This window comes from Canis lupus, chromosome 26 (assembly GCF_011100685.1).
Source record: "Canis lupus familiaris isolate Mischka breed German Shepherd chromosome 26, alternate assembly UU_Cfam_GSD_1.0, whole genome shotgun sequence".
Classification (NCBI taxonomy): Eukaryota; Metazoa; Chordata; class Mammalia; order Carnivora; family Canidae; genus Canis; species Canis lupus.
The window spans coordinates 659898-681861 of NC_049247.1; the positions used below are offsets into that span (position 1 = coordinate 659898).

At 57.9% G+C, this 21964-nt stretch overlaps 1 protein-coding gene across 25 annotated transcripts in view; it reads left to right on the forward strand.

Annotated features, from left to right (window-relative positions):
* Nucleotides 1-5790: 5790 nt before the first annotated feature.
* LOC106557825 overlaps nt 5791-21964 on the forward strand; it is a 29304-nt gene continuing 13130 nt past the window's right edge. For 6 of the 25 annotated variants that reach the window (XR_005379050.1, XR_005379049.1, XR_005379051.1 and 3 more), the window contains exons 1-8: nt 5830-5942; nt 6238-6385; nt 6705-6746; nt 7690-8702; nt 9402-9500; nt 10053-10267; nt 13019-13374; nt 15882-16020. Coding sequence is in view for 9 of the 25 variants with exons in the window: in XM_038574665.1 (XP_038430593.1) it covers nt 5889-5942; nt 6238-6385; nt 6705-6746; nt 7690-8852 (1407 nt within the window). In the remaining 16 variants the exon portion in view is untranslated. Of the gene's footprint in view, nt 5943-6237; nt 6386-6583; nt 6751-7686; nt 9501-10052; nt 10268-13018; nt 13375-15881; nt 16021-16595; nt 17545-21964 lie in introns of those variants that run through there. The other 19 variants (XR_005379056.1, XR_005379059.1, XR_005379052.1 and 16 more) reach the window with 18 other exon arrangements.

The window sequence follows — 21964 nt, forward strand, 5'->3', positions numbered from 1 at the left end:
AGCATTGGGGGTGGAGGGCGGTGAGCACAAGGGCGTGGTGAGCAGAAAGCTTTCCTCTTGGTGGGGGTGGGGGGCAGCCCTCAGTGGGGGGTTGCTTCTGTTCTTTCAGGTCTCTGGAAATCAGAGAGGATGCTGCTGTGACTGAGTTTCCCCGAAATCTCGTCTTCTGAGCCAGGTGCCTGTGTCTCTCTCAACACTCAGTCTGTGGATGACTTTGCATGGAAGGATTACCAGGAAGCCAAAACTGATGGAATTCTTGGGTGGTCGGCCACAGGGCAGGCAGGATCCCCTCTGGGTGGCAGGAAGAGCAGGCTGGCCCCTCCGGGGCTTTGGGTGAGCCACTGCAGGGAACCCAGCCCCTACTGTTGCCCTGGGCAACAGCTGGACTGGGGATTTTCCTAACCTTGAAAACTGATTACTGGCCTTGCCAGCGCCCACGGTCTTAAAGCAGATTAAGCAGGAGGTTGGTGGATTTAGGGACCCAGGCTTCGCCTCCTCCAGGGCATCTATGGCAACCCCCTACCCACAGAGACTAGAAGGTTTCAGGTGGGCAGGTGTCTGCCCTGGGGGCTCTGGGCCTTAGGGTTTACCACGTAACCCCCTTCTGCTGGGAGAGGCCCCACACATGTGGGATGGTTGGCCCATCTCAGATCAGCACAGCCTCATCACCCGGCTGAAATCGGACACCCCTCTCTTGGCCTCTTGGCCCAAAGATCCTATTTCAGTGCCTTCAAACAGCGTGCAAGTCCAGGTTCCTCTTAGGACACCCACCAAGCCCCTGAGGCTGCCACCTGTGCCTGGGCTGTGCTGGTCCCCCAGGGGGAAGGGAGACTCGCCTCTGATGGCCACAAAGGGCACATGTGATGGGCGTCACTTGTGCGTTAGGTTATAAGGTCAGGCTTCTGTCAGCCTCTCCTTCCTGCTCTGCTCCATCTGCCAATGAAGCCAGCAGCTGCCATCTCAAGAGCCGCCTTGGGAGAGGCCCCCAGACAAGGGACCGAGGACAGTGTCCGGCTGCAGAGAGCTGAATCCTGCTGTGAGGCCTGTGTGCCAGCTTGGAGCCTCCAGACAGACTGTGGGCTCGCTGACATCAGCTACTGGGATTGGAGTTGTTTGTTACATAGCGATAACTAACTACTGGATGCCTGGTGCCCTGTTGTCTCCAGCAGCTCCATGGCCTCATCATACCCTGAGCAAAGCAGAGGCCTTCCTGTGGCCCCCTCGGCCTTGCCTGCCGCCCGCACTCCTTCTCTTCCAGCCACAGGCACACTGTACTGTCTTTGATGCTCCACGTGCTTCTGTCTTAGGGATTTGGCGCTGGCTGTTCCCTCTGCCTGGGATGCTTTTCCCTGAGCTGTGAGTAGGTGGGTCCCACACCTAACCTTCCCCTCCCTGCGTATTGGGCCTCATGGCATCTGTCAAGGCCTGCACTGTCCTCTGCCGCCCCTCCCCTGCGCTGAAATGTGTGCCCTGGGACAACAAGGATTCCATGCGCCTATCTCCCGACCGCGGCACCCCTAGTGCCTGGATCCATGTCAGCACACCCTCAATTGGTGTCTGGTGAATGGCCAGGTATGGGGATACCAGGTGAGTCCAGTCAGCCCAGCATGAAGAAATGTCTGGCCTTCCATGCACATTTACTCAGCTAAGTCACAGGATGTGGGTGAGGATTCAAGATTCTGAGCATATCGGAGGAAATGTAATCCATGGGCCTACCTACCCTACATGTTCTCTGTCTGTGACACTCGGGTGAAGACCAGGGAGGAAGGAGAGGGCTGGAGCTGTCTGGCTGGCTGGGCAGCCCTCTGACTGCTGGAGGGACCACAATAGCTCCCTGCTGGCCACCTCCCAGTGGCTCCTTCATCTTCCTCCCATTGCCTCGTTGTGCAGTAGGGAGCACTCTGCAACCACGGTCCGACTCCCAACATTGCCTCCATTTTCTCCTTTAAAAAATCATGAGAAACGTTTCTTACCTCCACCAGTTAATGCCTGAATCTGTTCTTATAAAAAAATTCAAATATAGCTGATAAAGCAACCTGCTCTGGCCCCTGCCTCCCAAGCCCCCTCTCCAGGGTCCGTGAGCGCCGGGAAACTCACAGCGCCTGGGAGGCGGGGGCCTCTCGGCTTTTCCTGCCCCACAGCCCTGGTGGGGTGTGCTGATGGAGCATCTGCCAGCCTGGCTGGAGTTCAGTGAGTTCCCCCAGACCCTGCTGCACGTCCATGAGAAGCAGCCCTGTCATTCCACGTCACCAAAGTCTGGGGATGGCTCGTGGCTGCTGCAGAGCGTGGCTCGCCCTGACCACTGCAGGAATGGGCACCGACCTCTGGGCACTGCTGTAGCCTGAGCCCGAAGCCCGGCACGCCGGCGTGGCAGACGGAGAGGAAGCTCCATGCACGCAGTGAGAGACGGGGTGGGTCCAGACAAGGCAGCAGCAGTGGCGGAGGGTGCTCACAGGAGCAGGAGGAAGAGAGGGAGACTCTAAATATTGTCCCCCCAATGCCGGGACCGTTAGCAGATCTCTAGCCCCCCAAAGTCAATCAGATCTGACTGGGTGGGTGGTCCCCAGACACCGAGCCCGGTGCCAAGAGACTGGCTCACGTGCGTTCTGGGACAATAGCGATGCCGACACCATGCTCTGGCAACACGGAGCAGGTTGATGGGTCTTCCGATGAGAGGTACCCCTGTAGGTCTGGAAGGAACCCCCCACCCCTGAGCGGGCATCACCCAGAGGCCCTGGCTGAGTGTGGCTGAAATACGGGGTCATCTTGCCGTGGAGACAGGAGGACAGTGAGCAGAATTAACTGGTCTAGAAGGCAGACCTCAAAAGTCTTTAGAGCTGTTCACAAATAATTTGGTGTCCTTTTCCAGACACGTGTCCCTGCCTCTTGAAGTTAAGCCTCGCTGTGTGACCCGCTTTGGCCGATGACACTTGAGCCTTTAAAGGTCAGTTCACAGTGCTTCTCGCTTTGGTGGTGGCAGAAAGGGATGTCAGCTCGGGCTCCCAGTCCCCGGTGAACACAGAGTAAAAGCCTCCACTGGCTCAGCCTGGACACACAGAAGGAGCAAGAGGTGAACGGTGGCATATGCCATCATGGAGGGGGGGCCATTTGCAACACAGCAGAGTCTGCCCCCACTGGTCGCTTCCCCAAGACCAGGGGAGTCTGCCTCTCTGGTCCGAGTCTGGAGGCAGTGGGCACAGGGCCGTTTCTCAGGGAGGCTCAATGCCCTACTCCTGGGTCCACTGGAGACAGTGAGGGTCACAGGGGATTACCCTACGGAGGTGCTGGGCTAGGCAGTGGGAGGCATGGCTCCAGTCACACCAGCCAACGTGGGTTCGGGTGGCCGGCGTCCCCTGGGCTCTGGCATGAGGGAGTGTCCTGCATCCTGGCAGGTGAACGCACAGCCGTGAATCCTGCCCTCCCCACCCTCCCAGGCCCAACAGCCCGAGAGCCTCTGCTGTCACCTTCAGGAACCTGAGGGACCCCACACTCAGAGAAGTTGCCAGGAGCTTGGGTTTGCTTGTACTTTCAGAGGTTCTGGTTAGATTACAGCCACGATGCGAGGTGTTGATAACGTTGTTAATAATAATGGTACGTCTGGTAAGCTCCTTCCACAAAAGAAGCCTCCCCCCGGGAAGGCTCATTGGTCTGTTCACACATAGTTTCCACACATCTCTAAGAATTACCATTTTAATGGCTTTGGGTATAGATACCAGGAGGCAGTTACATTTAACAGCATAAATCCAATTCCCTCCGCACTCAGTTTTCTCAGGTTACAGAATCACTTGGAGCCTGTGTCAGTGCTGGGTGGTTCCCTCTGTCCCTGTCGTCTCTCCCTCTCCAGTCGGGTTGCAATCCTGCAGAGGAAGATGTGCACATACAAAGTAACAGCCTTGATCTCCTTACAGCAAAATCTAATTAGGCGGGACCAGAGCTGGGACCAGCAAGTTGCTCCAGGGTGCTGCCAGCCCCAGGCCGCTGCCACCTCTCCCATGTGGCCATGGATAACGTGCTTTGACCATGACCCCTAATGGTGCCTGTCTGCCCTTTCCCCTGGGCCCCAGCCAGGGGTGTGTGTGTCCCTCTAGGGTCTTCTCTGGGGAGTCCCTGAGCCCTATGGGTTTTCCATGTGGGTTTTTGTCCTTGGTCTGCCCTTCTGCTGCAGTGGTGATGACATAGAGATCACATTCTGAGGGTGACACACATGCTCATTTAGTGCCACATGTCCCTGAGATGTACCTATGTATGGGTAGTAAACCCCCATTTTATGCATGGGAAGCAGGTACAGAGATGGTAAGTAACTGACCACAGTCACACAGCGAGCATCAGAGCCAGGCAGTGCTCACCCAGAGGCAATTTGGACTCTGGTTAATCCTGGGGGCACTGTGCCATCCTGCCTCGCTCCACGGACAGTGGGCGGCCATGGTATGTACCCAGCCATCTGTCCCGTCTTCTGCTAACAGCTCCAGGTACCCCATTTAGAACCGCCTCTGCCTCTGGGCCAGTCGTGCACTGAGTGGAAACACCCCCTGCCTTGCCTGGGGGCCAGTGGCAGCCCTCACCCCTCTGGCACCATGGTTGGCTCACCGTGAGCCCATGGTCCATGCCACACCAATCAAAGTTGGGCCTGTGACTCTGGGTGGGTCTGACAGGAGGGGCCCTGGGCAGCAAGCAGGTGGGACTGGTGCCAGGGTCCCCTGTGGGGCATGGATTCCCCTCTTCTGCTTCAATGTCTGCGTGACTCAAGCACTTTTTTTTTTTTTTTAATTTTTTATTGGTGTTCAGACTCAAGCACTTTGACACCTGTTCCTCTGGGCGCCCATATGGGGAGGTGTGCGTATGTGCACACCAATGCACGGTAGCCAGTGGGGCTGGGTGCCTGGGTCATTCCTACTGGCATTGCATGTGTAGACGCCAGGACTGCTCATGGGGCCTGGGCAGCTCTGCATGCTCACCTTTCTGAGTTGGCCCCGGATGGAGCGGCTCAGGGAACGCACGGCTGCCCATCTGCCACACCCCAACTGCCCGACCCGAGCTCTGGAGATGGTCTAACCAGGGATGATGAGGATGACGTAGGATTGCTTAGGAGATGTGGTTGCGCTCAACCCCCGGGCCCATCAGATTCCCTCCCTCATGTCTGTTTATTTTTTATTTAATTAAAATTTTTATTAAAAAATATTTTTTAAAGATTTTATTTATTTATTCATGAGACACACACACACACACAGAGAGAGAGAGAGAGAGAGAGAGAGAGAGAGAGAGGCAGAGGGAGAAGCAGGCTCCATGCAGGAAGCCTGATGTGGGACTCGATCCCGGGTCTCCAGGATCATTTCCTGGGCCAAAGGCAGTGTCAAACTGGTGAGCCACCTGGGCTACCCTTTAATTTAAATTTTTACAGATTTTATTTATTTACTTGACAGAGAGAGAGCAGAGGTGGGAGTAGGGACAGAGGCAGAGGGAAAAGCAGGCTCCCTGCTCAGCAAGGAGCCTAATGCGGGGCTCGATTCCAGGACTCTGGACCATGACCTGAGCCCAAAGCAGACACTTGATCAACTGAGCCACCCAGGTGCCCCCTCATGTCTGTTTACAGAAGAGGAACCCGGGGTGAGTGCCAGTGTCTGGGTGGACTGAAGCCCAGAGAGAACCCAGCCACTCTGGGACCCTGGTCGTGTTACAGCCACATCCCGGGCACATTTGGAAAACACATGGGAGGGGCGGTAGGGGTGGTCGAGGTACATCTGGAGTCCTGGGTCCTCACATGTCAGCCTTTGTGACACACACTGTTATGTCAGCAGCCCCTCCTTGACCAGTTCAGAAGGTCTGGGGCCATCCATGTGCACCCTCTTGGGGCCTTGACTTGGCATGGGAGACATTCAGCCGCCCAGACTATGGAGAGGTTACTTGGAGGGGCCATGCGGGGGAACCACGTGGAGGGGCCACGGGTAGAGGCCACGGGGAGGGACCATATGGAGAGACCACAGGGAGGGACTGAGGGGAGAGACCATGTGGAGGGGTCATGGGGAGGGACCACAGGGAGGGATCACTCAATCTTGCCAGGGAGAGAAGGGCTCAAGTAATCCAATTCAAAAATGTGTCTTTAGTAGGGAGTTAGGGAGGAAGAAAGACGTTGAATAACTATCAAGACAAGATACAAAGAGAAAATAGTATCTGATATTTGACGAAAAGTTATTAGGCTCCCAGAGGACCATTCACAGGAGCATCCTGTGGTCTCACTAGGAACTTCCAGAAACTGCCCAAGCATTTGTGAAGGGATGTGGAAGCTGCCCATGGTGGGGCCTGGCTCTCCCCAGATTTGCTGGGGACATTTGTCACGGAGCCGTCATGGCTGGAGAGGAGCCAGGCTGGAGCACACATGCTTGTCCTGGTGAGTCTACTCTGGCAGGGGCCTGAGGGCAGTGGTCTGCCTGGGACCCCAGGGTACAGCCCCTCTGCCCCCGCCGGAGGGCTGCCAACCCCAGGGCCCTGCAGAAAGCTGGTGGCTCCTGCGCTAGAGACAGCACAACTTGTGGGGCAGCCCCTCCCTCTTCTTCCTTATGGCCCTAATTTGTTGTTCTGCAAGCAGAGAGCAGAGAATCCTCCAGGGTGTCGGGGGGCAAGCGGACTGTGACGTGCAGCCGGCAGGCCTGCTCTCTCCAGGCTCCTGGGTGTTGCCACGAAAGCTGAGCGGAGGCTTCTCTTTTCAGCGCCACCCGAGGCTGGATACCACGGGGGAGCATGGGGCCGAGGCAGGTATGACCGCGGGCCAGGTGTCCACACAGTCAGTCAAAAGCCAGGTGGCCTGTTCCCTCTTCCGAGCGATAGAGAGTGACTGCACTGCCTCCCCCCGCCCGCCCCCGTGGGAGTATCCACCTACTGCACTTAGTGCCGGCACAGGGCATGGCGCAAGGGGCACACGCTTGCTGTCACTGTCCTTACTCGAAAGTACAGGATGGTAATAATGTGACCTCAAAACAGGACAGGGGACCTTCATGGGCTCAGGGGTTGTCAGTGATTTCATAAGGCGTGTGGTTTTTATTTATGATTTCTCATGGCTTGTGAGGTTCTGGGAGATTGGGGTCTTGGCGAGGACAGCCCCACCCGAGATGCACACTGTTGTGACTGGGCAGCATCCTGGGGGGGGCCAGGCCAGCAGCCGCGTCCCCTACAGGAGGCTTGTTACTGGACAGATGGACAGTAGGGTGGATAGGCGAAGGCCCGCATGTCCTGCTGCCTCATTAGCATTCCACCTGGAGTGAGCTGCCAGCAGGGCTGCATTAACCCCCCGTCCGGAGCCTTCCTGGCGGCCGCTTAGTGCAGCCCTGTCGAGACCCATTGATTTGCTGTCCCTATCACTTCCCGACACGATGGCCATGATGGCCATGACTTCAGACCATGGCTGTTGCCATGGCAACGAAATGACCCATAGTAGTCCCTGCCTCCTCCAACAGATGAAGGACAGAGGTTTCCTATGCCTTTGGTGTGGAGGACAGTTTGCCCTCCCCTCACAGGAGCGGAGCCCCTGGCCATCGGCCCCCTCCATCTAGACACCAGGTGGCTGACGACTGCGTGAGAGCCATGCCCGTTCCACGTGTTCCATCACTCCTGCTGCTGGTGTAAAACGTGGGTGGCACGAAGTGTGCGGTAACGAGACACACAGACATCTCATCAGAAATTCTGTGTTGCCAGCAGGTTCTCCAGGACACTGTCTTTCCAGTTCCGATGTGCAGCGATCTTCGGCTGGGACTGGCAGAAGGCTGTGCTACCGACATGCACTCGGCAATGCTTCTGTGCAAGTGAAGGAGCCAGGAAGTGGGGCAGTGAGGCTGGGGTCAAGGCCCAGGGCACCCCAGGAGCATTTCCCCAGGCCTCTGGTTTGCTCTGCAGTTCACAGACCTTCTATAGGGTTCAGCCTCATGATCAGCATTGCCTCATCCCCTTCCAGGGTGGGGACAGTGAGGGGTGCCGTCAGCCAAGCCTTGGTGGGCGGCACATGCCAGGGGCTGTGCTGGGCCTCCCCCGTGCTGTGGGGGACGTGGACCCAAGGTTTCAGGAGCCTTGGCTTCCTTGTGACTCTGTGGCCAGCCAGTGGCCGGAGGGTACCTCAATACGGCTCCTGGGGGCAAGAGTGTGTGTCCCTGGTGGAGGCACTTGACCGTGTGAGCCCAGGGCTGCTGTCCTGCCTCTGTGGCTCCTCTGTAAGGCGGGGACAACTGTGCCCCAAAGTGATCCCTGAACTCTCGGTGCTTCGAACAGCTGGGGCTGCTGGGGGCGTGAGGCAGGGCGGCACCCTGTGTCTTGGCCACGGGGAGCCCACCCACAGGCTGCTATGGCCACTCTGTGAAGCGCTCCCACGTGCTGTGGTGCCCAGTAGGGCTCCCTGGGGACTAGCTTTCCTCTTTGGTCTTCATGGGAGGGCATGCAGGAGGGGCTGGGAGGCAGCAGAGGATGGCTCCTGCCCCTCCCACTCTCTGGGCCTCTCCCCTCCCTCTCTGACTCTTTCTGTATCTACCCACCTCCCCACCATCTCAGGATGGGGGTGGCCTGGGCGCCGGCTGCCCGTGGGCTCCATGCTCATGACTGACAGGGACCCAGGACCAGGTCAACCAGATTTTGTTTCCTTCTCATCAAGGTCAGCCAGCGCTGGGGGCCTCAAGTGGACCCATGCGAATCCAAGGTGGACAAGTGCTGAAAGGGAACAGCAGGTCCTCTGGGCCTCTTGGGGGAGGACTGTCAGGGATGCGATCCCTGGGCTGGCCAGGGACACCCGATCTCCTCCCAGGGCTGTAGGGCTGGCATGGGAGCTGCAGGGTTGGGAAGGGACCGGAACCCAGGCAGAGAGCACATGGGGGTGACACCTGGTACTAATGTGCTCCATGGGGCCAGCGGGCAGTGGGGGCAGGGGCGGCCCTGGGGCTGCAGGGGTGCTGCAGGGAGGGTCAGGAACCTCCATAGCCCTTCACCCCTCCTGGCTCAGGAGTCACAGGTTCATCTCTTCCAGTCTGTGGAGTCAGCGAGCAGAAAGGGGGACTGCTTCCTGTCTCTGTGCCCTGACCTCTTGGGCTAGGTCCTCCTGACTTGCTGTCCCTGGAGGGTGTACCTGAGCCTTTGTCCCGGACCCTCACCTTTCTCAGCCATGCCCACAGCCTGGCCCATGCCTTCCCATCTCAGGGTTCCCACTTGGCCGTCACCCCAGGGTGTCCTCGCTGGGAGTGGTCTTCTCTTATCCCCACCCACACCACCCTATCTCTGGGAAGGCCAGCTGCAGTCTTGCCTCCTACAGGCAGAATTCCAGGATTGCTCCGGTTGTTGCCTTCTCTCCTTCCACCTCTTCTAGGACACCTGTTCAGGCTTAGGCTGAGGGCAGGCTTCCTGTGGGGACCTGGTTGTACTCTCTCTTCCAGGGGTGTTGCAACAAGCTGAATGAATATCTACACCCAACATGCGGCTCAAGCTCATGACCCAACATCAAGAGTCCCAGGCTGCATGACTGAACCCACCAGGCAGGTGCCCAGGGAACGTGTCCCTTTCTCATTGTTTCAGGAATGCAGGTCAAGGGCTCATTATTCTAAACAAGTTTAGCTGTCAGGTCCTGAGCTCGAGGTGGGCAGGTGAGGCTCTTCCACCCCCTGTGCTGGCCCCTCCCCCACTGAGGGCATCGTGGGGCAGGTTCTGCGTTATTACTTTATGTGGGAGTCACCATTCCCCTTGCAAACATGGTTCAGTGCTCTCTCATAACACACCCCAGATTGAGCTCCTGCACATCCTTCAGAACCCCTGTCCCCCTGACCTCTTCCTTATCTCAGGAAATGGCTCTTCAAGGTGTGGGCGGGGTCATCCTTGTCTCTGTTCCCCTCTAACCTCTCTGCATCCTGTCAGGTCTACCTGAGAAATACTGAGTCAGATCACATCATAGCCCTCCACTACGGCCCTCTGGGGAGGAGGGACAGGGACAGGGGGATCGGGGGAGTGGGGAGGGAGGGAAGGCCAGTGGGAGGCCTGCCTCTGCCCCCTTTCCTTTAAAAAAATAAAAGATTTTATTTATTTATTCATAGAGAGAGAGAGAGAGGCAGAGGGAGAAGCAGGCTCCACCCTGGGAGCCTGAGGTGGGACTCGATCTCGGGACTCCAGGATCACACCCCGGGCTGCAGGTGGCGCCAAACCGCTGTGCCACCGGGGCTGCCCCTCTGCCCCTTTCCTGCCTCCCATGTCCCTTCCCCATGTCCCTTCTCCAGCGCTGGCCTGGATGCAGCTGCGGCCATGCCCACAGGTAAGTAACGTGACAGCATCGGTACATTAGTCTTGATGCCCACCATGCAAACCTCCTCAGCGTGTGGGCATCCAGCTTCGCCGGCTGCCCAGCTCTGATGTGCCTTCTGGTGGTGGGACTAGATCATCCTGTGTCATCTGACATGGTTTCAGCCAGTGGTCGAGGGTTCTGCAGGCAGGCTGTGAGCTCCTGGCCGTTGGGGGTCTGCCCCTCCTCGAGGTCATCTGCCCACCCTGCACCCTGAGAGGGCTCTCTGAGCACAGGCACTGGGCTGGGAGGGGGTGCGAGCAGGCCACGGGGGTCACCCAAGGCGGCAACGCTCTGCGGGTTCAAGGTCAGAAACAGGAGCCAGTGAGTTTTTGCCCCAAGCACTTATTGGGCACCTACTATGTGCCGGGCACTGTTCTTGGTGCTGGGAAGTGAGACATGGTCTCTCTGCCGTAGGCTTCAGGCGGAGGGACAGGATGGCAGGAGCAGGTGTGGATTAAGATGACCTGAAAGTGTGGCCAGGCCCAACACCCAGGTGGTTGTGCCTCGGGCCAACGATGGGGAGCGCCACTGGAAAGGAAACACCTTGTGATGGAAGGTCATCCCAGCTGCCCTAGGTCACCCTACATTGTTGCTGGTCTGACACCTGTTGGGGGCATCTCAAGCGCACCCCACATCAGTGTGCCACAAGGACCAGGCCATGGTGTGAGCACAGTGTGGGTGCCACTCGCCCTCCTCACAGGGCTCAGGCCACCTCCACCTTCATTTGAAGTACATAGATTTGGTTAAAAACTTCTTTAAAGCAGCCTCACAGAGGAAATAATGAATCATAGCTGGTTTCCCTGCCAATGCCTGGGCCCCCGCATGGAGAGGACCACCCTTTCCAGATTCTTACTGGTCACAAAGGCAGTGGACTGACTGCAGCCCGAACTGGGTCCACATGGAACATGTACCCCCTCATGGGCTTTGGGATGCTCCGTGGGTGATGGGGCACAGCAGGCGCTTCCAGAAGCTTCTCCCCTTCCCTGCCCTCTCAGACACTCTGTAGCTGCTAGGCTGTGAGGGTGTGGACTCCTGTGCCCCGCGGGGACCAGACTGGAGGTACCGCTGCTCCCTGCCCCCAGAGGAGGCTGCTGGCCGGAGCTGCTGACCAGCCCTGTGGTCACATAGCCCGTGGGCGCAGAGTTGGGATGCAGCATCTGCACTCGAAGCCCCCAAAGGCGGCTCTGGCTCCAGTGATGGTCTGGGTGCCCTGCGGGTGCTTTGCAGGCTGGTTACTGGGGCACTGTCAGCTGCAGCGCCCAGATGCTTTCATGTCCTGCCCCAGCATCCTCTGTCCCACAGGGCTGCTCTAGAGCAGCTTCACCTGTGTATGATCATCCCCAATCCTACAGCCCTAGAGACACACCTGTGTCCTTTTTCCTCCAGGGGCTCCTGGGACAGGTCTGTAGGTGCTCAGACAGACGGAGTGTGGACCAGTCCCCAGCCTCAGCAACTGGGCTGGCAGGCGCAGAGTGGCGGGGCTTAAAGTGTCCTCAGTGCTCAGGGGGCCCACAGCCTGCTTCCTGGAGCAGGGCTCCCGGGGCAGGCACCAAGGTTTCTGAGCACATTAACAGGGGGAATCAGGGCCTCCAGCTCCCAATGTCCCCAGTACACCAGGGTCTGGAGGATCTGGTCCCTCCTCAGGTCACTGCATTTTTGCCGGGGGGACATCAGACATGGGCTGGCAGACATTGCCGTCCACCCTCTCAAGGCCTCTGCGGGGACTTCTGGGGGCCCAATAGACTGGTCAGGAACGCAGCCTAGGACTGATCTGGGGTCCCTGAGCACCCCAAGCCCTGGGCAGACGTGTCCTGGAGATGAATGGGGAGACACTCCCCGTGCCAGAGGTGTGTAGGGAGGGGATTCCCTGGGCTCCAGTCTGTACCACTGTCTTCACTAGGGGCAGGGAGGGCAACCCACAGGAGTATGGGCCTGGTTAAGGAGAGGGTCTCCCCGCAGTAAGAGCTTGTGGTGGTGTAGGGCACATGCCCACGGAGGGAGAGGCTGTCACCATCCTCTGCCCCAGGCCAGCCATAGCCAAGTCTTGAGGGTTCCCATCCTAGGTTCCCTCTCCCAGGGTGCCAGCACACAGTGTGGCCAAGCATGACACCTAGTGGGCAGAGGGGACCTTGCTCCTAGTGCTTTTACAGGCTGGGGAGTCCCTCATTCTCAGTGGACCCTCAGCCTGGGAGAAGCACTCAGCATGGGTGGAGCACTCAGCCTGGGAGGATCTTCAGTCTAGGAGGACTCTGAGCCTGGGTGGAGCACACAGCCCTACCAGGCCCAGTGGCTTGTGGCTTTCACAGAAACCTCTATTTGTTGGGGGATGGGGCAAGGGAAGGGTGGGCTGCAGGTGCTAGAAGGCAGCCATCACAGGCTTCAGGATTTACCTGTCCCCGGGGAGAAATCATGGAAGCCTGCCCACCTGGGAGACTGAGTCCTGACCCAGACCCACGGGGGCTTGGCTGTGCTTTATACCCAGGGATGTGTGCCCTGGACTGAAGATGCAGCGATGAGACCCTCACCCCTGCCAGGAGAGGGGGGTGTTCCATGGGTTCAGCTAGGTGGGGGCAGGGCTGGCAGGAGTGGTGTCCCCAGGTTGGGGTTGCATGGCTTCCTCTTTGGTTCCCAGCGCCTAGCCCCAGACAGGTTCCCCCTCAGGTCCTCACCAGGCACCAGCACCCTGCTCTTCCTACCTGCTCTGTTTCTGCTTCTATTCAGGTCTTCAACGGATGTGGCGGAGCCACATTCAGCCCAAGCGGTGACTTCTCCAGGTGGTGCTCCTGCTGGGGAAGAGCCACATTCTCACTGCAGCCCCTGTGAAGTCCCCCTCCCCTTGGGTGTGGTGGGCTGACTGAGTGACTTATTTCTGAAAGACGGAGGAGGCACCTTAGCCCTGGGGTCAAGGTCACTTTGGGAGCAGGTGCCTCAAGGTGCCCTGATGGGAAGGTGCTTCACCTGTGTACGATCATCCCCAATCCCACAGCCCTAGAGACTCATGAGAAAGCATCAGAGCAACCCAGATCGGCTGAGGGCAGTCCGGAAACACCTGACCAATGCTGCTCAAAGCTGTCAAGGTGAGGGCCAAGCACGAGCCTGGGCCTAGATGTGGGGGGTGTGCTGGGCCCCGGGCATAGACCTGTGTGGAGAAGTGGCCCCTGGCCTGGGGAACAGTGGTTACTGCTACCACTTGATGTTTTGACCATGGGCTGTGGGTGGGAGGTGAGGGCTGAAACTATCCACAGGTAGGGAGGGTATCCAAGGAGCGGGGCTGGTGCCCCCTAGTCCTACAGGACCACGTGCGCCCACCAGATGGCAGCAGTGCCCTGCAGCCTGGACCACCTGCAGCCCTGCAGGTGCCTGGAGGTCAGGTGGGCTGGGCTGGGGCTGGCCTCCCCCTCAGGCCTGACAGGCGGTCCGTAGCTATGAAGGGCACCGGAGGGCAAGAGGAAGACCAGGAGGGCCTCCTCAGGAGGAAACCTGTGCTCTTGGGGTCAGCCCTGCCTGCCATGCTCTGTCTCCCTGTTGCTCTTTCTCTGTCTCTGTTTCTCTCTCCTTCCTGTCTCTTCATCTGTCTCTCCCTGTCTTTCTCTCTCTCTTCTGATCTCCCTGCCCTTTTTCCAGACCTGGGTCAGACAGTCTGGTTTCAAGCCCTCGGTCCCTCTGTTTGGGCCAATGACCAGCATTCCATGTGGCAGGGCCCTCATCTGGACACAGAGTGGAAGCGGGCTCTGCCAGCAGGGCTGTTGATGGCCTCAGAGGAGCCTACACTGTCCGCATCTGTGTCAAGTAATCAAACGACATACAGACCCTCCCCTCCCTCCATCAGGGTACTGCCCCTGTGTCGTGGGTCAGACACTACCAAGACCCCATTGGGGTGTACCCGGTGTTGCCCTCAGCAACTTTTTTTTTTTCCTCAGCACTTTTCCAACCAAACTCTTCCTTGTCTGGATGAGGAACCGAGGCCCAGCGGGTGATGACTGCCCTGGGCTACTCCCTCCTGGTGCTAGTCACTATAGGCAGCCTTCCCTTAGCCACGCTTCCACTGAAAGCCCCCTGAAGGCAGAGGGACTGGCATTCGGCACCCAGGCCAGGGGCTGTGGCCTCAGGGTTGGAAATTCTGGGGTCCTGGCACTTGTGCCAGCTTATCTTTTGGGCCCAATGACCCCGACCTCCCACTAGATGACCGCAGACCTCAGGCTGACAAAGCTGGCTAGCAAAGCCCAGGTCCTGGCCAGGTGGTCTTCCCAGCAGAGCTGAGAGCCTCATCCACACCAGCTTCCCACAGAGCTGGGTGCCCCATACTGACCGGGGGCAGAGGGCTGTGGGTGGCACTTTCATTTTGTTTGTAATCGAAGCTGCTATCTCAAAATTGCCATCCCCTTCTCTCATGTAGGTGGCAGATTGTCTTAATAAGATTTTTTTCCCCTGAAAAATCATTTGATTTGCTGTGCTGTGTGTGTGTACCTGCACATTTGTGTGTGCACACGTTCATGTGTGTATATGCGTGTGCATGGTATATATACATGTATGCACACGTGTGTGCATGTGTGCACAGGTACGTGTGTGCATGCATGCATGTTTGTTTGGAGGAGTCATGACCTAATTCTGGAATCTGGGGGTGGGAGAGAACCCGATGCGCCCCATGCCTCTTGAAGAGCTGCATCACCTCCTCTCCACTGCTCTTGCTCACGTCAAGGGGACCCGCCACCCTTCCTCCAGGAACTCCCTATCACCACGTGACCCCCTCCTCCTTGACACTTATCCTGAGTTCTGCGGTCTGTGGACGAGATGCTGATGGGCTAGTCCAGGGGAGAGACAGTGGGTGTGGCAGGTGTTCATGCAAACCTTGAGGATGCCAATCATGCATGTGTCCGGCATCCTGGATGGTGGAATCCATGTGAGTGGGAGCAGGTGGACAGGGCCCAGGGTGAGGCGCTTGTGGGCAGAGGCTTATCTAGCTCTCCTCGCAGCCCAGAAGTGGGGGTGGCACCTCTCATGTTGTCATGTGCTCTCCTGGATGGGAGGCAGGCAGACATGGGAACTGAGAGTAGGACGGCGGCCCGCCAACTCCCGGAGGTGAGAGGGCCAGCTGGAAGTGGAGTCCAGGAGCGCAGCACAGGGCTTGTGGCACCGTCCTGCTTGCCCTCTCTTCGGCTGCTGGCCACACTGCCTGGGTCCATTCATTGCATAGCCTGTAACAGCAGTGAGGACAGTCCTGCGGGATGAGCCACTGAGGTCTGGTGCTGCAGTTCGGGGCTGCGGTTGTTGGCAGGTTTGCTGCAGTTCCGACGGCTCCAGGTCATCCCTCTGCACCTCCTGGATGCTGATGATGTGGGGCTGCTGCCTTCTCCCCTGAGGCAGGAGGGGGCAGGCTCTGCCAGGGGGTCCGTCTGTCAGTACACCTCACACTGCAGTGGGGCTCAGGCCGCTGGCCTGTGCTCCCAGCGCCAGCAAGGTTTCCACTCTCATCCTACAGATCTGGAGTCCTGAGGTCATGGTTCTTCTATAATCCACAAGAGATGGAAATATAACTCAGATTAGCTTTAAAGAAAGGCAATAAAACCTCACTTTATTTGCACAGGTCACTGAAGTCCACGGCTTCCCCACGGCTGCTTCCCAGCATTCTGATGACGTCAGGATCTGCTGCTCTTTTCCTAGGTTAATTTCATTCTCCAGCAAACTTTGAAATGGGGATGCAGTTGGCTGCCAGCCCCCCAGAGGTACGTCCCATCAGGTTACAGCTCCACAGAAGGAGCTGTTTCTTCCCATACCCTCCCTGAGAGCTCCATGGCATCTCCGAGGGGCCCCAGCAACCGTCCCGTCCAACCCCAGATCAACACCGTGATTGTGCTTGGTGTGGCCTAGATCGAGGGCCTTCTTGAGCCCCCAGGTTGGACTGGCTTGGACACAGGGAGCTGGTGCAAAATGGAGGGACATTGGGCAGGCAGGGTGCAGAGCCAGACACAAGTAACCCTGTGGCCACCTGGACTCACCTGGGCTTGGCATTCAGCCCCCATAGAGCCTGGCCCGCAGCACCGAGAGCTGTGTTAAAGTCAGGAAGACAAAATATTCTGTGGTCAGAATTTCACGTTTCCTACTCAGTAAATAGCAATTAGCTAACTTACCTAGAACTTGTCCTGGGGAGTAAGGCCTCTCTCGGTGATGGAGCTAAGGCTGAGAAAGGATGCAGAATGGATTGTTGCCCAAGTGGCATCTTGGACTTGGAGGCTGGACCCAACCTGCCACGATCTGAACACGCCTTATGCTCCTATGGGTTCTCTTTCTTGGTTTGCAGGTACTTTCGTGCTCCATGTGCAGCCCCACTTGCACGCGGAGCTCTCCTCCTCCAGAGTCTGGCCTGAGGTGGCCTGAATGTTTGAGGCCTGGAGGTTGCTTGGTGCTCGACTGCTTCTGTCAGTCATTGCGAGAGGTCCCGGCCAGGAGCCCAACAGGGGACCTTCTCCACTGTGACCCTGTTGGCCCCTGACCTTGGACTGTCTGTCCTCCCGAACCGTGAGGAATTGATGTCTGTTTATGTCTGTTTATGAGCCTTCCACCCATAGTCGATGAGCAGCCGGACGGACCAGGATTTGGTCTGAGCTTGGTTTCTGTGCCATGAACTCTGATGGCGCTGTTTTCCGACATGGCTATGGTGCGAAGTCCCCAGTATCTGCCTCCCCCGCCGCCCCTGGGCTTCAGTGGGGCACATGGCCTCCAGGGTAAGGACAGGCCTCCCAGCCATGTTGCAGCTTGGTGCAGCCAGGTGACAATGCAACCCAGCCCAGGGGCTCCCGGTGGGGCCATGTCCTCGTCCTACAGCTGCAGTAGGTGTGGCAGCAAGGCCTCGGGAGTCTGCCACCTCTGACACCACCCTGGCAGCCAGGACCCCTGGGTCACTCTTAGGAGAGGACACCATGCAGCAGCCCTGGTCCTCGACCTCTGCGCTGACTCGGGCTCGCGTCACCGGCAGCCCAGCTCAGGTGGGAGTGACCCCGACAGACCAACCCCCACGCAGGACCACTGAGCCAGCAGGTGTTGGCAACACTGCCCCTTGCCCTCGGGACACGGACGCCATGGCTCTGGTGACACCTGCACTCCTGCTGGATTGTGGAACGGACCAGAGGGCGCCTCGTGCAGCTGGGGGACGTTGACCCCGTGGGGAGCCAGCTGGCTGTTTCCTTCACCCTAAATTCACATCCTTAACATGGAAATTGATGCCACTTTATTTTCTCTTTCATTAAAAAGGGGCCTGATTTGGATAACGTTTCACTCTGAAATAATGAAAGTCTAAATCTGGGGAATAAAGACAGGGAGCAGGTTAAGGAGGAGGATTTCCCGAGGCGGAACCCGGCGCTGTGAGCTTCGGGCGGTGGTGTCCTTTGGCTGTGCTCTGACGGTCTCTCCATTTGTCATGTGGTTTCCCTGCGTCTGCATTTGTTCTCAAAGGTTTCCAGGTTGCCGTCTGCATGTGACATTGTGCCAGGATCAGGGGGGCAGGGCTGAGCAGGGGACTGGGGACCCCCTCTGTTTTTTAGGCTGTTATTCTCAATTATTTTTGCCTCAACAAGGGGAACTGGCCTCTTCCGGGAGAAGCCAGCAGCCTTCAGCGGTCCCCCTGCTTGCTCCTCCTGGTTTGGGGGAAGCTGCAGGGACCCGCAGGAGGGGGCTGGGCGGCCTGATGCCACAGCTGGTGGACCGCCCTGCGTCCATCCTGCCCTGCCTCTGCTCCTTCCTTGACCACTCGTCGGGCCGCGGCAAAGTCCCCACACGTCTGTGAGCTGAGGGTATTGTGTCCTGGAGGATGGCAAGCCCCTGTGTGGGCAGCACGGGTGTTTGCAGCTTGCAGGGCGATGGTTTGGCCTGGGCTGGGAGCTGTCCCGGAGCCATGGTGCCAGAGGGGCCGCCGGCCTCTCCACACCCGTTGTCTACTGATCGCCAGTCTGCCAGCCCTGCCTCTTGACAGGAGAGGTGCCCCAGAACTTTCTGACATGCAGCCCCCCTTGACTCATGATGCAGTCCCATCCCAATAAACCTGCCGTGAGTTGGAAACGACACCCCTGACCTACGGGCCCTCCCAGCCCGGGTCAGCCCACCATAGACATGCCTCAAAGGTGCACTGACATTAGCCTGCAGTTGGGCAAGCATGTGACCCAGCCTAGTTTATCATAAAGTCGACTGGCTCCCATTACTTATCGAACATGGTGATGGAGGCAGAATGGCTATCAGGGTATCAGCTATTAACCCTGCTGATCCTGTGGCCAGGCCTGGCATCTGGGAGGGGATGGGACAAGGACAGCGAGCCTGGGACCAGATCCAAATTCAAAATTCCAGGTTTGGTTCCTTCTGCACATGGGTCACTTCTGCTCCATCAAAAAGTTAGAAAGTCACAACTTGAACTACTGTGAGTTGGAGACTGTCTGTGAGGCCAGCTCAGTCGGCCAGGCTGCCATGGCATTCACAGGAGCTGTCCAGTCTCCTCTGCAGATGCACCGCTCTGTCCAGCATTTCCTGAAAAATCCCCACTGGGCTGGCCCAGGGCATGAGCTGCTGGGGCCCAGTCCAGCAGAGTTGGCTTCTTGCGGGGGTGCATGCCAGCCCCCTAGTCACATGGCCCAGAGATAACCTAGGGTTGGGACCACATGGCCCAAGAAAGGGGAAGAATGAGCCCCAGCGGGGAATGGCACCAGTGGGGCATGGCGTCCCTGGCCCCCCATGCCAGGGCAGAGGAGATCACCACCAACATCTTGCTCCCTTGCCATTGGGTCCAGTTCTTGAGCTGGCCTCAGGAAGATGGTTCCTGTGTGGGGCCACCAAGGGCCTCACTCTGCCTCAGTTTCCCCACCTGCACTTGTTCATGGTCACACATGCTAAGGATTCAGACCCACTTTACCATCAGGCTGTTTGAACATGTGGACGAGAAGCCCTGGGAGCTGTTTGCAACAGCAAGGCCCTTGGATAGAGGCACCGTCCCTGCTGTGTCCTGGGAGCCAGGCCAGCATCCTGCTGGGCCTGGTGGATTAACCATCACTGGGTCCTCACTTGGACAGATGGCCTGGCCTGATCTGGGAGGGATGACAGCTGGACAAATCTAAACCCCTCTAGAGGCTTTGTCAGCACAGGCCAGGTGCTCGGACCCCCTGTCTGGGCCGGCCCCTGAGGACCTGCCAGCAGTGGCCGAGATGCACCAGCTGTTGGGTGGCAAGCAGCCTGAGGTAAATGCCTCCCTGCAGATGGTTGTGCCTCACGCCTCCTGATGCTCCCAGGTGAGCGCAGGCTGGAGTCCTGGGGACATGCAGGACTTGCTGGGGGCCGGTCCCCAGAAGCATTCAGCTTAGCAGGAGGGAAAGTGTTCATCTGGAGATGGTGCCTTGGAGAGGCAGCACAGCCCCTTTGATAATTACAGATGTGTCTGAGATGTTTGGGGTGGCAGTTCAACTCCACGGGGGAATGCCATGAGAGCAAGCCAGACTGATTTCTCCGGTGGCCCTGGGCCCCGCCTCACTCATGAGCACAGACAGAGCTGTGGGGTGGATGAGGTGCCTGTGTTAGGGGATGAGGTTTGTATGGAATGAAGGTGGTGGTCAGAGCTGGTGGCTGGTCTGGGGTGGCTGTGACCCCTGGTCTGTCCTATCCAGCTGTGGCCGGCATCCTGTGGGAATAGCTCCTCGCTTGGTGAATTCACCAAATCAGCTGTATCACATTGGCCCCTCTGTCCTGTGAGGAAATGCAGGCCCATGGTGGCATGGTCCTAAACTTCTAATTGCACCTGTTCGCAGACTGGCTGTGATTGGTGCTGCCTGGGAGGGGGATGCACGAGGGCGCACAGGTGCCAGGTTTGGGGCAAGGTTGGGGTAATGGGATGGGGCCTGGATTTCCTGAAGAGAAAGCCCGAGAAAGCTGTCTGAGTAGAGCCAAGTCCCAGGAGACCATCAAAGTGAAAAGAAAGAATTGAATGAATGTCATAAATGTCACGAATTCCTCAGACCAAGTACCCCTGACTCCTTGCCTCCCTGACTCTAAATGCAGGGAATCTCCAGGCTCTGCCACCCTCTGCCCAGCTCCCTCCCACCACACATGGACTGGCACATGCCTTCTGGAAACTTCCATCCTCCCTGCGGCCCACCCTGTCCAGCTTCCTAGTCCCGGCACAAACATCAACACCTAGAAGCTTTGCCCCCCCCTCCTACACCTAGACTTGCACTGCCAACAGATTTCAGCTCTTCACGCTGTGAGTGGTGAATTGTCAAACCACTGTCCCGTCTTCTGGATGGGGGCTGTATGCCCTGCATCCCTACCCATGGCGCCGCATGGGGCGCTGACCGGCTGTGGGCACCCAGCCCTGGGGTCTTCTCCAGTCCCCACGTGGGGCTGACCCCATGGGCCTGGGTGTGCCCCCAGCTCTCAAGGATGTCTGTGGCTAGAGGCTTCTGTGGTCTTCTGCAAGAGTTGCTTTGTTCCTGACCAACCAACTTTGTTAGAAGGAGAGACCAAACTATGCTCACTGAGCAAAAACACCTGGGAGGGGATGCCTGGGTGGCTCAGTGGTTGAGCATCTGCCTTTGGCTGGGGTCACGATCCCGGAGTCCCGGGATCGAGTCCCACATCGGGCTCCGTGCATGGGGCCTGCTTCTACCTCTGCTTATGTCTCTGCCTCTCTCTCTGGGTCTCTCATGAATAAATAAATAAAATCTTAAAAAAAAAAAAAAAACACCAGGGAGAAGGAGAGAAAAAAAATTTCAAAGATAGCAATCAGAGTGGGTGATGGTCCACTCCATGACCTCATCGCCTTAAGCACCTCTGAAGGGCCTGTGTCCGAACAGCCACCCAGTGACATGCACATGGGGCGGCACAGCTGGGCTCCCAGCTCCCTGGACCCAAAAAAGCTGCCTGTGCTGGGTCTGAGCATATTCTGGATATTGCTACAGAATGCCCCAGACTGGCTGGTAAACGGCACCCCTCTTTCTCACAACTTGAAGCCAGGAACCCAGGTCAGGTGGCAGCACGGTGGGGGTTGGTGAGAGCCCTCTCCCAGGATGGAGCTGGCCTCCTTGCTGTGTCCATATGCTGTATCCACAGCCCCCTGTTATGGGGACACCAATCCCCAGAAGCCCCAGCTCCTGACATCACAGGTGGTTAGGGTTCAACATAGGAGTTTTGGGGGAGCCACAGACATTTAGGCCATGACAACTGGGTAGGATTAAATCCACCAAAAACTGCATTCAGGTCCTAATCCTCTGGGAAGGTGACCTAACGTGGACACAGATCTCAGCAGGTGTGATTAGTTAAGATGAGGTCATAGTGGATTGGGACGGCCCCTGGTCCAATGGCTGGTGTTTTAGAAGAAGGGGCTGGGAGGCTGGAGAGATGTTCCAAGAGGAGGGTGCATGAGAGAGGGGAGGGACACGTAGGTAAGCCCAGCAGCGCTGGGGACATAGGGCGGCAGGAGCCGCTGCACCAGGAGCTGCAAGGGGCCGGCACAGTCCCTCTTGTAGCCTCAGAAGGAAGCAGCCCGGTGGCACCTGGACTTGGGGCCTCAGGCTTCCAGGTTGGGAGAGAATAAACCCCATCCAGGCTGTGGTACAGGAAACGGACATGCCCCTGATGGGAGCGTTCACGCAGGGCTCCACCTGTAATGAGCACATGTTACTGCCTCAAACCTGAGCA